The 17,610-nt window shown below is 47.2% G+C and overlaps 1 protein-coding gene across 4 annotated transcripts in view; it reads left to right on the top strand.

Annotated features, from left to right (window-relative positions):
• The window catches only part of tp63 (tumor protein p63), a 444,822-nt gene extending 429,882 nt beyond the window's left edge, over window positions 1-14,940 (top strand). For 3 of the 4 annotated variants that reach the window (XM_063045240.1, XM_063045241.1, XM_063045243.1), the window contains 4 exons: window positions 935-1,083; window positions 7,926-8,067; window positions 9,265-9,358; window positions 11,223-14,940. In XM_063045240.1, the coding sequence (XP_062901310.1) occupies window positions 935-1,083; window positions 7,926-8,067; window positions 9,265-9,358; window positions 11,223-11,519 (682 nt within the window). In that variant the 3' untranslated portion in view covers window positions 11,520-14,940. Of the gene's footprint in view, window positions 1-934; window positions 1,084-7,925; window positions 8,075-9,264; window positions 9,359-11,222 lie in introns of all 4 variants that reach the window. The other variant, XM_063045242.1, reaches the window with a different exon arrangement.
• Window positions 14,941-17,610: the final 2,670 nt, after the last annotated feature.

Genomic DNA, 17,610 nt, shown 5'->3' on the forward strand with positions numbered 1-17,610 from the left:
ATTCTCTGTACTCTTTCCTGTAGGCAGGTGACCAAAACTATGCACAACACTCCAGATCAAGGCTCACCAATGTCTTCTACAACTTCAACATAACATCCCAGCTCCTGTACTCAGTGCTTTAATTTATGAAAGCCAATGTACCAAAAGCTCTCTTTATGACCTATCTACCTGTGACACCACCTTCATTGAATTATGGAGCTGGAAGATTGAAACAAGATGCTGGTATCCAGAAAGAAAGTCAAGCAGTTGGACGAACTCAGTGGGTGAGGCAGAACCTGTGGAGCAGAGAAATGGTGAACATTTCAGGTTGAAGCCTAGCATCAGGATTAGGCGGAATTATATTTACAAAGATCTCCTTTCTAACAAATATTGGATAAATCTTGAGTGCAGATTTGGAAGATGTGGATCACACGTGAAGTTGTGTGGGGCTGGCGGTTGCTCTGTACGTTTGGGGTGTGTAAATGTGTGCCTGACATTCCTGGGAGCTGTGACGTTATCAGCTGCTGGTTAGGAGAGGTTGGAGCTGTCTTGTGTCGCTGCATTCCGTACTGGGTGGGGCTGCCCCTCCCACTGGTACTGCCTGGGTGGGGCTGCCCCTCCAGTGTCCACCCAGTGGAATACAAGTCTGCTTGTGTTCATCTGCAGCTGCCCTTGCGCAGGTTGAGATGTACAGGCTCAACTCCAGGACCACAGCCATGCAGCATCAGTCCAACCATGATGCTCAGGGACTGGGGCTTGACTTTTTAATATATTATCTGTAACTGTATGACTTTCTGCTGCCACGATTACACGTGCCCTGCGCTGCTGGTGCTGCAGTTTGCACCTTGGCCCCTGGCCCCGGTGGAACACCGTTTCATTTGGCGGTATTCATGTGTGTGGTTGAATAACAATTAAACTTGAAGCTGAACTTGAACTTCTGTCTCTTCTCTTTCAGACCATCGATGCAGTCACAACAATCGTTTGGGCCTTCGCCCCCGCCGATGAATAAAATGCACAGCACCGGGAACAAGCTGCCGTCTGTCAGTCAGCTGATCAGCCCTCAGCGCAACACTCTCACGCAGGCAGCCATGCCGGGGAGTATGGGTAAGAGTGATCTCCACGCGGCTTGACCAGTCTCACTCGAGAGATTCATCTCTCCCCTACACAAGCACAAATGTCATCTCTCCCATCTCCCTGCCAACCATTACCAATGCCCTTGTCTGGGGTTGATCGTAGATGTTGTGTCCTAGCTGTCTATGTACTCAAGCCAGGGCAGCACAATATTGAGAGCAAGCTGTTGCCCATGTAGCAGGCACCCCTCTCCAAACAGCTGATGAATCCAGAGACACGTACAGTTTGGCACAAGTGTGGAAGTTGCTAATTAGTGTTGAACTCAATGTAGATCAGCCTTAGGAATTCCAGCTCTGGGTAAAGCCACCAGCCAGAGGAGATCAGACTTTTCTTTCCCCGAGATGAGCTGCCATCACGGCTGCTGAGCCCATCTCCCCGAGGTGCCAGTAACCCGCCTTTGCTCTTTCTCCTCAGTAGAAATAATTCAGAGGGGTGTAGTAGCTAGTGAAGGCCAGGAACTGGACTTGGCTCTCAGAGACTATTTGAGACGCATGCCATTGGGAACATTTAATAGGTAGTGGGAGCTTGTACCCACTACCACCCCTCACCCATTCTTTATGGGCTATGACAACCTTAAGGTATCCACCTATACCAAATCCACCTGAAAACCACTGAGCCCACCTTTGCCTCCCATGGTCTTTCCCTCTGATTTGCCAACCTGGTCATTTGCCTGAATGATCAATAAGCAAATACAATATTTAGGAACACTTCTAATCAGACCATACGACATAGGCAGAATTAGGCCACTCAGCCCATTGAGCCTACTCCGCCATTCCATCACGCCTGATTTATTATCCCCCTCAACCCATTTCTCCAGTCTTCTCCCCATGACTTTTCATGCCTTTACTAATTAAGAACCTATCAACCAACGTCTTAAATATACCCAATGACTTGGCCTCCACAGCTGGCTATGGCAATGAATTCCACAGATTCACCACCCTCTGGCTAAAGAAATTCCTCCTCATCTCTGTTCTAAATGAAGATAGTTCCCATGTCCTCCATCTCTAGGTTAAGTAGCTTATTCCCATAGCGTATACCCCAGTGTTCCTGGTGGGCTTGACATTTCATCCTCATCCCTTCAGTCCCTGGAGTCATAAGTCAGTAGCCAATCTTCTGTCCATGCTAGCATCTTTCCTGTAATACCGTGGGCCCTTATCTTGTTCATTAAGTGATAGATCACCAGAACACAGACGTCGGCCCTTTGGCTGAACTATTAATCTGCCTGGTTCCGTCCCCGTCCCATCCACGTACATCCAAACTTCACTTAAATGTTGAAATGGAACTCACATCCGCTGTTTCCACTGGCAGCTCGTTCCACACTCTCACCACCCTCAGAGTGAAGTTCCCGCAGGCTCTCCTTAAACATTTCACCATTCACCCAGAACCTCTAGTTCTAGTCTCACCCAACCTCAGTGGAAAAAAAACTGATGAAGGGTCTCAACCCAAAACAATACTTTATTCATTTGCATAGATGCTGCCTATAAACTGTTGAGTTCCTCTATCATTTTGTGAGTGTTACTCTGGAAACAACCTGCTTGAATTTACCCTATGTATATCCCTTATAATTCTGCACACCTCTATAATATCTCCACTCATTCTCCTGCGCTCCAGAGAATAGAGTCCTAACCTACTCAACCTTGCCCTATTACTCGGGTTCTCAAGTCCTAGCAGTTCCACAAAGGGGTTTCTCCAGCCTCCCCCTACCTACATCTAGAAAGGAGATAGGCACAAGGGAGAGAAACTCCTCTCTCACATGCTGTCCTCTTGTTCAAGGGTATGTTTACTAATGGGTCAGAATCAGAACGAGTGTACAAGACCCTGAAAGTGACTAAGAAGGCATATGGCATCTTCGCCTTTATTAGTTGAGGCATTGACATCAAAAGTCAGGAAGTTACGCTGCAACTTCATAAAGCTTTCGTTAGACCACATCTGGAGTATTGCTTATAGTTCTGGTCACCCCACTATAGGAAGGATGTCGAGGGTGCAGGATGCTGCCTGGATTAGAGGGTGTGTGCTATCACAAGAGGCTGGATAAACTAGACTGTTTTGACATCCCTCCCTTACTTTCCTCCAATCATCTCAAAATTATGCCCCCTCGTATTAGCCATTTCCACCCTAGGAAAAAAGTCTCTAGCTGTCCACTTGATCTGTGCCTGTTATCATCGATCAAGTCACCTCTCATCCAAGTTCAAGTTTCTGGTCATCTGACGGTACGTATATACAACCAAGCGAAATATCATTCCTCAGGACCACGTACACCACAAAACATATATCACACTCAACACATAAAGCAGAGTATTACCACAAATAAATCAATGAAATATAATTCAAAATGCATGTGGTGCACAGCACAGGTAAAGAGTAAACAGCTCGCTATCCTAGTGACGAGACCTCGGTGATGGCAGGGTATTCATTAGTCTCACAGTCTGAGGGAAGGAGTCTGACATTCCTATTCCTGAGGTTCCTGTACCTCTCTCCTAATGGTAATGGGTCGAAGAGATGGGTGGATGCAGCACTGGTAAAGAGTAAACAGTTCACTGTCCTAGTGACGAGATCGCAGGGTAGCGGCGTATTCATTAGTCTCACAGAAGCATCCTTGATGGAGGTGAAGGCTAGTTTTGAGTCTCCTGTTAGTGGTGAAACAGACCCTGTGTTTCAGACTGCTTCCGCCACCTAAAATGTAGTGGGAAGAGCCTGAGGAAGCTCGGTCTGCGCCCTGTACAGCCACACCACACACCGGGGTTGAACAGAGGAGTGTAACCCCTGCCTGCCTGCATTGTCACGTGATATGGAATCTCCAAAGTATCGGACCACAAGACCAGCAGAGGATAGTAGGATAGTAAAATCGATCAGAACATTGTAAAAACAGGCGTAGACGAGTGTGTCCCCACAAAATAATTCAGAGTCATCCTCAACCAGAAGTCCTGGATGAACCATGATGTCCTCAGTCTGCTGAGGGCCAGATCAGTGGCATTCAGGTCTGCCAAAAGGTCCAGGTACAATATCCAGAAAGCCATCTCACAGGCAAAGTGGCAATTCTGGATTAAACTTAAAGGATGCTCGACAGCAGCTTGAATGCCATTACCTCTTACAAAACGAAACCAAGTGACGTAGTGACAACAAGGCTTCGCTTCCAGATGAGTTCAGTGCCTTTTATGCTCACTTTGACCAGCTTTCATGAGCTCCCACGGTCGCTCATGACCCTGTGAGTTCAGTTTCTGAGGCCGATGTGAGAGCATTCTTTAGGAGTGTGAACCCACAGAAACCATCTGGCCGTGATGGGCTACCTGACCGAGTACTAAAGACCTGTGTTGATCAACTGGCTGGAGTATTCACTGAGATCTTTAACCTCTTGTTTTGGCGGTCTGAGGTCCCTACATGCTTGAAGCAGGCTGCAATTATACCGGTGCCCAAGAAGAGTGTGGTGACCTGCCTGAATGACTGTCATCCAGCAGCACTTACATCCACAGTGATGAAGTGTTTTGAGAGGTTGGTGATAAAACATATCAGCTTCTGCCTGAGAAGCAATTTGGATCTGCTCCAGTTTGCCTACCAGACAACAGGCCCACAGCAGATGGCATTTCATTGGCTCTTCACTCAACCCTGGAACATCTGGACAGCAAAGGTGCATGGATCGGGATGCTGTTTATGGACTCCAGCGTGACCTTCAGTACCATCATCCCCTCAAAACTAATCAATAAGCTTCAACACCTTGGCCTCAATACCTCTTGATGCAATTGGATCCTGGATTTCCTCACTTGCAAACCCCAGTCAGTTCGGATTGGCAACAACAGTTCACAAGGCTGTGTGCTTAGCCCCCTGCTCTACTCACTTTATACTTATGACTGTGAAGCTAAGCACAGCTCCAGTGTCATATTTAAGTTTGCTGAGGACACCACTGTCATTGGCCAAGTCAGAGGTGGTGACGAACCAGCGTACAGGAGGGAGATTGACAATCTGGCTGAGTGATGCCACAACCATAACCTCTCACTCAATGTCAGCAAGACCAAGGAGCTGATTATTGACCTCAGGAGGAGGAAACCAGAGGTCCGTGAGCCAGTCCATCATCAGAGGATCAGAGGTGGCGAGGGTCGGCAACTTCAAATTCCTCGGTGTGATCATTTCAGACTGTGGGCATGTGGCCAAGTTGTTTAGGGCATTGGACCAGCGACCTGAAGGTCGTGAGTTTGAGCCCCAGCCGAGGGAACGTGTTATGTCCTTGAGCAAGACACTTAACCACACATTGCTCTGCGACGACACTGGTGCCAAGCTGTATGGGTCCTAATGCCCTTCGCTTGGACAACATCGGTGTCATGGAAAAGGGAGACTTGCAGCATGGGCAACTGCTGGTCTTCCATACAATCTTGCCCAGGCCTGCGCCCTGGAGAGTGAAGACTTTCCAGGCGCAGATTCATGGTCTCGCAAGACTAACGGATGCCTTTAAAAAATCATTTCAGAGGATTTGTCCTGGACAGTTATGAAGAAAGCACGGCAGCACCTCTACTTTCTTAGAAATTTGCAAAGATTCGGCATGACATATAAAACTTTGAAAAACTTGCAGTATAGAGCTGTGTAGTGGAGAGTATATTGAAATTGCATAAAAATTATAAATTAAAAGAAGAAATCCATCATTAGAGCCCCCCATGCGCTCTTCTCACTGCTGCCATCAGGAAGGGGGTACAGGAGCCTCAGGACCCACATCACCAGGAGCAGTTATTACCCCTCAACCATCAGGCTCTGGAATCAGAGGGGATAACTTCACTCACCCCAGCACTGAACTGTTCCCACAACCTATGGACTCACTTTCAAGGACTCTTCATCTCATCTTCTCCATACTTATTGTTTACTTATTTATTATTTTTTTTTACCTTTGTGTTTACACAGTTTGTTGTCTTTTGTACATGGGTTGCTTATCCTGTTGGGTGCAGTCTTTCACTGATTATGATTGATTTACTGTGAATGCCCACAAGGAAACAAATCTCAGGTTGTATATGGTGACATATGTGTACTTTGACAATAAATTTGCTTTGAACTTTTTGCACTTTGAGAGGATCGCTGGGATCTCCCTCCCCATTATTTCTCATAATTAGCGAGAGTGTAACGGCAGAAGAGTCGAAAACATTGTTGAGCACCCCCCCCACCCATCCCACAAACTCCTTGACCCAGTACTGTCAGGAAGGAGGTACAGGAACACCAGGACCAGGACTGTCAGACTGGGAAACAGTTTCTTCCCTCAGACTGTGAGACTAATGAATACCCTGTCACCACTGAGATCTCATCATGAGGACAGTGAGCTGTTTACTGTTTACCTGTGCTGCATGCATTTTGAATTATATTTTATTAACTTATCAATAATCGTATTTAGTTTTGTGTGCTGTGAGTGATCTGTGTTTTATGGGTGACTGTGATCTGGAGGAACATTGTTTCGTTTGGTTGTATATATCACACCTTCTGCCTGCTCCTGTAGCAATGGGATTTTACGATATGGGGTTGCTAGTCCCATACCCAACTCTCTTCCTTTTGCAACCGGGATTTGGGACCATCCACAGTGGAGTGTCTGTCTTATGTGATGTAACTGATATATGTTGTAAGGGTACACTGTGTTCTGGAGGAATGTTGTTTTGGTTGGCTGTATATTTGTACAGTCAGATGGCAATTAACGCGAACCTCCAGTGAGCCAGCTGTTGTTTTATGTACAACACACTCCCTTACTCTGTGACTAGTGGTGTGCCACAGGGATCAGTGCTGGGTCCATTGTTATTTGTCATCTATATCAATGATCTGGATGATAATGTGGTAAATTGGATCAGCAAGTTTGCTGATGATACAAAGATTGGAGGTGTAGTAGACAGTGAGGAAGGTTTTCAGAGCCTGCAGAGGGACTTGGACCAACTGGAAAAATGGGCTGAAAAATGGCAGATGGAGTTTAATACTGACAAGTGTGAGGTATTGCACGTTGGAAGGACAAACCAACGTAGAACATACAGGGTTAATGGTAAGGCACTGAGGAATGCAGTGGAACAGAGGGATCTGGGAATACAAATACAAAATTCCCAAAAAGTCTCGTCACAGGTAGATAGGGTCGTAAAGAGAGCTTTTGGTACATTGGCCTTTATTAATCGAAGTATTGAGTATAAGAGCTGGAATGTTATGATGAGGTTGTATAAGGCATTGGTGAGGCCGAATCTGGAGTATTGTGTTCAATTTTGGTCACCAAATTACAGGAAGGATATAAATAGGGTTGAAAGAGTGCAGAGAAGGTTTACAAGGATGTTGCCGGGACTTGAGAAACTCAGTTACAGAGAAAGGTTGAATAGGTTAGGACTTTATTCCCTGGAGCGTAGAAGAATGAGGGGAGATTTGATAGAGGTATATAAAATTATGATGGGTATAGATAGAGTGACTGCAAGCAGGCTTTTTCCACTGAGGCAAGGGGAGAAAAAAACCAGAGGACATGGGTTAAGGGTGAGGGGGGAAAAGTTTAAAGGGAACATTAGGGGGGGCTTCTTCACACAGAGAGTGGTGGGAGTATGGAATGAGCTGCCAGACGAGGTGGTAAATGCGGGTTCTTTTTTAACATTTAAGAATAAATTGGACAGATACATGGATGGGAGGTGTATGGAGGGATATGGTCCGTGTGCAGGTCAGTGGGACTAGGCAGAAAATGGTTCGGCACAGCTGAGAAGGGCCAAAGGGCCTGTTTCTGTGCTGTAGTTTCTATGGTTTACCCTGTGGGTATGGAAGGTTGTGTGGGTGGATTACTTCAGTGACATAGTTGTGGAATAATTCTCATCGTCTCCTTTCTCTCTTTTCAGTTGCTCCGATGATGAACATCCCAATGCAGATGAATGGGGAAATGAATGGTCTGAGCCCAACGCAGGGGTTGTCTTCTCCAATGGCATCGACCTCTCACTGCACGCCCCCACCGCCGTACCCGTCTGACAACAGCATCTCCAGGTCAGAGGTGGTGATTCGATTAATGACTTACTCTTCTGGCTAGCTATTGAGGGTGAAGCCTGCTTCTTACACTTCTTGTGAAATCCCAGACCCCACATCCGCTCCCCCATCGCTTCACTGACAGCTCAGCTTTCCTGCTCTGTGTCACTCTCCTGGAATGAACCTTCAGCTTGAAACGTTGCTCCTTGGAAGGCAAACATAAAGAGACAGTACACTGTTAAAGGCAAGATGCTTAACAGTATTGATGAGCAGAGCGATCTTGGCATTCAAGTTCGGAGCTCCCCGAAAGTGTCTACACAGGTTGGTAGGGTGGTTCAGAAGGCATTTGACATGCTTCCCTTTATTAATTGAGACATTGAGTTGAAAGCTCAGGAAGTTATGTTGCAGCTTTATAAAGCTCTAGTTTGGCCACATCTCGAGTTGCATACATTTCCGGTTACCCCATTATCGGAAGGATATCGAGGTTTTGGAGAGGGTGCAGAGGAGGTTCATCAGGGTGCTGCCTGGTTTAGAGGGCATGAGCTGTAACGAGAGGTTGGACAGACTTGGGTTGTTTTCTCTGGAGTGGCAGAGGGTGAGGGGAGATCTGACAGAGGTTTATAAGATTATGAGAGTCATAGATAGAGTGGACAGGCAGTATCCTTTTCCCAGGATTGAAATGTCTAATACCAGAGGGCATGCATTTAAGGTGAGAGGGGGTAATTTCAAAACCGATGTGAGGGACAAGTTATTTTTACACAGAGAGTGGTGGGTGCCTGGAATGCGCTACCTGGGGTGGTGATACATCAGAGACTTTTCAGAGATGTTTAGATAGTCACATGAATGTGAGGAAAATGGAAGGATATGAATGTTGTGTAGTCAGAAGAGATTAGTTTGCCATTTGATTACTAATTGATTTGGTTGAGCACAACATTGTGGGCTGAAGGCCCTGTTCCTGTTCTGTGCTGTTTCAAAACAAGTCACCCTGCTTCTCGTAATGACCTTGATTATGTCCCATCTGGCCCCTGGGATTCATCTTTCATGACTTAAAATTACTTCTTCTGCCGTGCATGGACTTTCGCTTGGCATGTTTTCTGTCATGTGTTGTTTTCATTGGCTGGTTGTATGTGACTTTGGTGAGCTATAGCCAGCATTCAGAGATGTTAAAGACTCGGAGAAGAATGCATTGCTGACCGATCCTACCCTCTCTGCCCACAGTTTCCTGACGAGAGCTGGTTGTGCGTCATGCCTGGAGTATTTCACCACCCAGGGACTGATGAATGTTTACCAGATCGAACATTTTACCATGGATGTGAGTAGCTCTCATTGCCCTTTGTGCCTCCAGTTCTCCCCGTTTCTCCTCAAGCTGTCTACATTATAAGCTTGGCATTGTGTCAGCTATCTGTCAGGCCAAAGTCCTCAATGTCTGGACCTTGACTTTGAGAAGGCAATGTAATGAATCTGAATCAGGTTAATATCAGTGTTGTATGTTGTGAAACTTGTTGTTCTGTGGCAGCAGTACCTTGTAATATATAATTAAAAAAACTATAACTTACAATAAGAAATCCATTCTTTAAATATCACCTTAATAAGTGGTGCAAAAAGTGCAAAAATAAACTGAGTTAGTGTTCATGGGTTCATTGTCTATTCAGAAATCCGCTGGTGGAGAGGAACAAGCTTTTCTGAAACATTGAGTGTGCCTCCTCCCTGATGGTAGCGATGGGAAGAGGGCAGGTCCTGGGTGAGGAGGCTCCTTAATGACAAATGGCGCCTTTCTGAGGCATCGCCTTTTGAAGGTGTCCTGGCTGATGGAGAGGCGGATGCCCGTGGCTGAGCTTACAACTCTCCGCGGCTCTTTCCGATCCCGTGCAGAGACCCCTCCATACCAGACAATGTTGCAACCAGTTACAATGCTCTCCACAGTACATCTGTAGACATTTGCTGGAGTCTTTGGTGACAAACCAAGTCTCCTCAAACTGCTAATGAAATATAGCCACCATCGTGCCTTCTTTGCTTTAGACCAGAGGCTGCCAACCATTTTTATGCCATGGACCAGCACCATTAAGCAAGGGGTCTGTGAACCCTGGGTTGGGAACTCCTGTTAAGACATAGGAGCAGAATTAGGCTTTTTGGCCCATTGAGGCTGCTCCACTATAACATTGACTGAGTTATTATCCCTCTCTTGCCTTCTCCCTGTAACCTTTGGTGCCCTGACTGATCAAGAACCCATCAATCTCCACTTTAAATATACCTTTCCTCCACAGGCATCTGTGGCAATGAGTTTCACAGATTCACCACCCTCTAGCTAAAACAAAATACTCCTCATCTCTTCTAAATGGGCATCCACTCTACCTAGGCCATTCAATATTCAATACGTTTCATTAATGGCATCAATATGTTGGCCCAGGATAGATCTTCAGAAATGTTGACACCCAAGGAGGTGAAATTCCTCACCTGTTCCACCGCAGATTTGTCAATAAGGACTAGTGTGTGTGCCCTTGACTAGTTGTTTAACATGGTTTGGAAACTCTGTGGTTTTTCGATTTCTCACTTTCCTGGTCTTTAGATCTTGGACAAGATCTCTACAGGAAATCTGGCAATCTTTTTGCATCCATCCATACCTTTGCTGCAGATTACCAGAGAGAGGATGTGGATGGAGTGTGTCCCCAGCTTGGTCTCAGCGTGCGGAACAGGAGCACCTGACCAGCTCGGCCTCAATCCCACCCGCCCAGCTCGTGGCTGGTTTGTCCCATTCCCATCAGGGAGGAGGCTACATAGCATCCACACCAGGACCACCAGACTTAAAGACAGTTACTTTCCCCAAGTAGTAAGACTGATCAACACCTCCACCCAGTAACCCACCCCTCCACACCCCCAAACACCACTACTTTATCATTTCCTGTCAGTCACAGACACTCCTGTGCCTAGTGTCACTTTATCAACCTACTATCCACGTATGTAACTATCTTGTGTATTTATATTGATTGTGTTTTTATTATGATTGTGTTCTTTATCTTATTGTGTTTTTTTTGTGCTGCATAGGATCCGGAGTGACAGTTATTTCGTTCTTCTTTACACTTGTGTACTGGAAATGGCATTAAACAATCTTGAATATTGAAAATATCCCGGCTCCTATCTGTCAATAATCAACATCCTTCCTTCCACCTTGTTCCCAGGACCTGATCAGCCTGAAGATCCCCGAGCAGTACAGGCATGCCATCTGGAAAGGAATATTGGACCACAGACAGTCCCTCGACTTTGCCAACACCCCCCAGCTCCTGAGAAACACCAGCAGCAGCTCCACCGCCAGCCTGGGCTCCCAGAGCGAGACGCGGGGCGAGCGTGTAATCGACGCCGTCCGCTTCACCCTGCGCCAGACCATCTCCTTCCCTCCCCGTGATGACTGGAACGACTTCGGGTTCGATGTGGACGGCCGTCGCAGTAAGCAGCGGATCAAAGAGGAAGGAGAGTGATGTGGCAGCCATCATGGCCAGATTCATCCCCAAAGGACGATGTTCCAAGCTCTTTACCAAGCATAACAAATCGAGGGGACACTGTTGGAACAGTTTCTGTACGCGCACTCGCAATCATCTGGTTGCACTTAACCTAGTTTTGTTTTCCGTCTTTATTTTTACATTTTTTTTTGTCTTAAGCCCAAACGGCCCATTATTTTGGTAGCTGTATGAAAGCTTATAGGGTGCTTGAGGGGCTATGTGGGGTTTGCATCAGCTGTATTTTATACATCTCTTCCTGTTCGAAATGGATCGTTTCCATCAGATGCACAAAGGAGTGGGGTGAGCGGACAGTCACAGGCATCCTTCCTCACTACACCCCTGGCTAGATGTACTTTGGAGAGGACACCAGGACATTCCACACAACCAGGGGAGATGTCACTGATTGTCATTGTAACAGTGGTGGTCAGTCTCTCAGTGGGAGGCTGTGCTGTCGATTGTAGTAACTGTATCGAATCTGTCCGCCTGTGGGGTTTTGAACTCAGTTTCAGTCCTGCAGTGATAAGCTTGCTACTAAACCTGCCACCAGCCGGTGTCTGGTGAGAAATGGCTAGGCACTGCCCCCTGTTCCGAAGGTTCTTCTGGCTGACCCAGTCTCCCTGAGTAAGCCTACTCTGGGGTAGCTGTGGTGAAAACCTGCAGCTTTCCGATACCAGCTCAGAACGTTACCATTGCGGAGAGAATATTGCTCCCAGCACTGGGCTGTTGACTGACCCAGATGAATACTGACTCAGTCATGTGAGTTAGCCCAAAGTTAGAAGGGCTGAGGGAAAAAATGTTTGATTTCAATGTTTAATTTTATAACTTTTCAGAATGAAATGTTGGGACCTGTCTCCATGTGCATTTCAGTTGTGGGAAGCTGCAGGATGTGAGATTTTCCTGACCCTATAGGTGCAGCCCAGACTCTGAGGGACACTGGAGAGCACGTCCAGTTCCACACTGTCCCAGTGTCAGTCCGACACTGGAGAACATGTCCAGTTCCACACTGTCCCAGTGTCAGTCCGACACTGGAGAACATGTCCAGTTCCACACTGTCCCAGTGTCAGTCCGACACTGGAGAACATGTCCAGTTCCACACTGTCCCAGTGTCAGTCTGCCACTGGAGAGCATGTCCAGTTCCACGCTGTCCCAGTGTCAGTCCACCACTGGAGAACATGTCCAGTTCCACACTGTCCCAGTGTCAGTTTGCCACTGGAGAGCATGTCCAGTTCCACACTGTCCCAGTGTCAGTCCACCACTGGAGAACATGTCCAGTTCCACACTGTCCCAGTGTCAGTTTGCCACTGGAGAGCATGTCCAGTTCCACGCTGTCCCAGTGTCAGTCCGACACTGGAGAGCCTGTCCAGTTCCACGCTGTCCCAGTGTCAGTCTGCCACTGGAGAGAACATCCAGTTCCACACTGTCCTAGTGCCAGACTGTCACTGGAGAGAACATCCAGTTCCACACTGTCCCAGTGTCAGTCCGTCACTGGATGTGCTCGGAAACCCCCCCTCCCCCCAGTTATGACAGTGTGCAGAGGACACTGGATAATTAGTACACCTTTCTGAGGCAGTGTCAAATCTGGACAGTGACTGATAACTATAATAGTCATTCCTGGATCCCATGTCATGTGGAAATTAGGTGATAAAAATGTGTGACAGCCTGTTAATCTTACACTTCATAGCACTGTCACCTGGTTACATGCTAGTGGGTAGTCTGGCCTGATTTGGCATGAAGAAGATGTTAAACGAGAGACTTTGTTAAAACATTGACTGAAGCCACCACTTGTCTGGTGACTGTTTGTGTATGGTGCCATTGTGTTTCCTGCTTGAACGGGCTGTCTGTCTGTTAACCATTTTGTATCTGAGTCCTAGATTTCAATGTTATATGCAATGATCTTTTGATATTTTGCTATAGAGACTGAAGCTGTCCTGCTGGTGAACTCCAAGCATTTTGGTGCTATTGTCTGAAGGGGAGGGGGTCATCTAATTCCTCACAAACTGTGCGGTGAGGTGAAGTCTGCAACAGCTACACTCAAACTTGCACTTCAACAGTTTACAATTGTTCTAAACTTCCTGCTAAGCCCATCGCCCCTACTGGGGCGCAGGCCACCGAGACCAGCTGGCTGGGGTCCTCCGTCCTGGGGCAGTCGTTCAGGTTGTCCCCAGGTATAGCCCATCTTCTTGGTGTTCTTCCCTCCAGGGATGAGGACTTTGGAACTTCTGTTGCACTGTTCTACCTATCAAACCTATTCCCCGCAGTTTCTGTGGCATATACAGAGAGACCATTTAAGCTCTGGTAATTTTGACCACTTCGAAAACTGATTGATTTCCAGAGTTTAGGTCCACCACTGAGGAATTGTCGGCCAGCCTCTTCTCTGCGTCATCGGGGTGGGAGGGGAGTCTGTAATGTTGCACAGACCAGCAAGGTCAGCCGGAGAGAGGGAGGGACGAAAAGCATGAGCATTTCACGCAAGGCCTGCGTTGTGTGACGTGCCAGACACCCCAGTGGATGAGGCTAGAAACAGTTTTGAGATGCTCTCTGTGCAGGCAAGGAGGAACATAACTGATGTTTTCTGCAGAGTACAGACGTGGCTGGGACAGACTTCAATATATTACAGATATTTGTTAACATTTAAATGGGAGTTCTTCTACAATGGATTTCAGAATCATTAACAAACTGGTCAGTCTTCATTTCACATTATTGTAAATATATCATTGGAATATTTTGTCATTTTCAATATATAAAAAGATAAATATATTTGTTTAAGGTGGTCTAATCGGTAACTAACTTGGTCAACTGTGCGTGCACCAACACTGGCGGTTACGGGTCCCGGAGAGAAAGAGAGTGGGTATTTTTTACCCACTGTTTTAAGCCTGGGTCTGCAGTAAGGCTGCAAAGAGGGTTGGTGAACAATGGATGCTATTTTCATTCAGACTGTTTTGCTGCGTAGGTAATTGGCTGTTGTGAACAGCAGGTGTTGGGGCTGCCGGCAGGTGCATTGTCGTGTTTGGAAGTGGTATTTACATTTCAGCCTGTGTAACTCTGCCGTCATGTGTTGGATTTGATGCACTTTACTGTCGTCTGTGTTAAATTCCACCACAATACTGATTTTTTTTCTTTTTGCAGTATTACGCATTCAATTAAAACTCTCGAGATTCCTTTGACTGTTGTTTCAATTTTTATTTTGTCATAACATAATGATTTTTAGCAAAAGACACTGAGACACTTGAATAGGAAAGCTTTAGAGCGGGGTTCCCAACCTGGGATTCACCGACTCCTTACTTGCTGGTATTGGTCCATGGCATAAACAAGGTTTAGAGGGATAAGGGCCAAAAGACACAGGAGCAGGATTAGGCCACTCAGCCCATTGAGTCTGCTCTGCCTTTCCATCATGGCTGATTTATTATCCCTTTCAACCAAATTCTCCTGCTGTCCTCCTGTAACTTTTGACACCTGACTAATCAAGAATTTATCAACCTCTGCCTTCAATATACCCAATGACTTGTCCTCCATAGCCATCTGTGACAATGAATTCCACAGATTGGCTATCCTCTGGCTAAAGAAGTTTCTCCTCATCTCCCACTATTCTGAGGCTGTGCCCTCTGATCCTAGACTCTCCCAGTATTGGAAACATCCTCTCCACATTCCCTTTATCTCAGTCTTTCAATATTTGATAGGTTTCAGTGAGATCCCCTCTCATTCTTCTGAAAGCTTTTGTTGGATTCTGATGGTTTGAGTCATTTATATAGTGATAGTGTGCTGAGTAGACCCTTCTGGCCCACGAGCCACGTCAGCCCAGCAACCCAACAACCCTGATCTCTGACCTAATCATGGGACAACTAACAGTGACCAGTTTACCTACTCGTTACCTCCTTGGGCTGTGGGAGGAAATCCACACATTCCACAGGGAGGATGCCAACTCCGACACCCCAATCTGTAATAGGGTTCCGCTAACCGCTACACTAATGTGGTGCCCACGGTTCTGTCAGAAGTCAGTGAAGAGGCACAATACTTCTTGCTTCATGATCGTTTTTTTAAGCACTCACAGAGCAAAGGGCATTGGAGATGGGAGAAGCAGACGTCTAGTAGGGGATGGGAAATGGGAGAAGCAGACGTCTAGTAGGGGATGGGAAATGGGAGAAGTAGACGTCTAGTTGGGGAAGGGAAATGGGAGAAGCAGACGTCTAGTAGGGGATGGGAAATGGGAGAAGCAGACGTCTAGTAGGGGAAGGGAATTGGGAGAAGCAGACGTCTAGTAGGGGAAGGGAAATGGGAGAAGCAGACGTCTAGTAGAGGAAGGGAAATGGGAGAAGCAGACGTCTAGTAGGGGATGGGAAATGGGAGAAGCAGACATCGAGTAGGGGATGAGAAATGGGAGAAGCAGACATCGAGTAGGGGATGGGAAATGGGAGAAGCAGACGTCTAGTAGGGGATGGGAAATGGGAGAAGCAGACGTCTAGTAGGGGATGGGAAATGGGAGAAGCAGACGTCTAGTAGGGGATGGGAAATGGGAGAAGTAGACGTCTAGTTGGGGAAGGGAAATGGGAGAAGCAGACGTCTAGTAGGGGATGGGAAATGGGAGAAGCAGACGTCTAGTAGGGGAAGGGAATTGGGAGAAGCAGACGTCTAGTAGGGGAAGGGAAATGGGAGAAGCAGACGTCTAGTAGAGGAAGGGAAATGGGAGAAGCAGACGTCTAGTAGGGGATGGGAAATGGGAGAAGCAGACATCGAGTAGGGGATGAGAAATGGGAGAAGCAGACATCGAGTAGGGGATGGGAAATGGGAGAAGCAGACATCTAGTAGGGGATGGGAAATGGGAGAAGCAGACGTCTAGTAGGGGAAGGGAAATGGGAGAAGCAGACGTCTAGTAGGGGAAGGGAAATGGGAGAAGCAGACGTCTAGTAGGGGATGGGAAATGGGAGAAGCAGACGTCTAGTAGGGGAAGGGAAATGGGAGAAGCAGACGTCTAGTAGGGGATGGGAAATGGGAGAAGCAGACATCTAGTAGGGGATGGGAAATGGGAGAAGCAGACGTCCAGTAGGGGAAGGGAAATGGGAGAAGCAGACGTCTAGTAGGGGATGGGAAATGGGAGAAGCAGACGTCTAGTAGGGGAAGGGAAATGGGAGAAGCAGACGTCTAGTAGGGGAAGGGAAATGGGAGAAGCAGACGTCTAGTAGAGGAAGGGAAATGGGAGAAGCAGACGTCTAGTAGGGGATGGGAAATGGGAGAAGCAGACATCGAGTAGGGGATGAGAAATGGGAGAAGCAGACATCGAGTAGGGGATGGGAAATGGGAGAAGCAGACGTCTAGTTGGGAAATGGGAGAAGCAGACGTCTAGTGGGGAAGAGAAATGGGAGAAGCAGACGTCTAGTAGGGGAAGAGAAATGGGAGAAGCAGACGTCTAGTAGAGGATGGGAAATGGGAGAAGCAGACGTCTAGTAGGGGAAGAGAAATGGGAGAAGCAGACGTCTAGTAGGGGAAGGCAAATGGGAGAAGCAGACGTCTAGTAGAGGAAGGGAAATGGGAGAAGCAGACGTCTAGTAGGGGATGGGAAATGGGAGAAGCAGACATCGAGTAGGGGATGAGAAATGGGAGAAGCAGACATCGAGTAGGGGATGGGAAATGGGAGAAGCAGACGTCTAGTAGGGGAAGGGAAATGGGAGAAGCAGACGTCTAGTAGGGGATGGGAAATGGGAGAAGCAGACGTCTAGTAGGGGAAGGGAAATGGGAGAAGCAGACGTCTAGTAGGGGATGGGAAATGGGAGAAGCAGACATCTAGTAGGGGATGGGAAATGGGAGAAGCAGACGTCCAGTAGGGGAAGGGAAATGGGAGAAGCAGACGTCTAGTAGGGGATGGGAAATGGGAGAAGCAGACGTCTAGTAGGGGAAGGGAAATGGGAGAAGCAGACGTCTAGTAGGGGAAGGGAAATGGGAGAAGCAGACGTCTAGTAGAGGAAGGGAAATGGGAGAAGCAGACGTCTAGTAGGGGATGGGAAATGGGAGAAGCAGACATCGAGTAGGGGATGAGAAATGGGAGAAGCAGACATCGAGTAGGGGATGGGAAATGGGA

Source organism: Mobula hypostoma, chromosome 4 (genome assembly GCF_963921235.1).
Source record: "Mobula hypostoma chromosome 4, sMobHyp1.1, whole genome shotgun sequence".
Lineage (NCBI taxonomy): Eukaryota > Metazoa > Chordata > Chondrichthyes > Myliobatiformes > Myliobatidae > Mobula > Mobula hypostoma.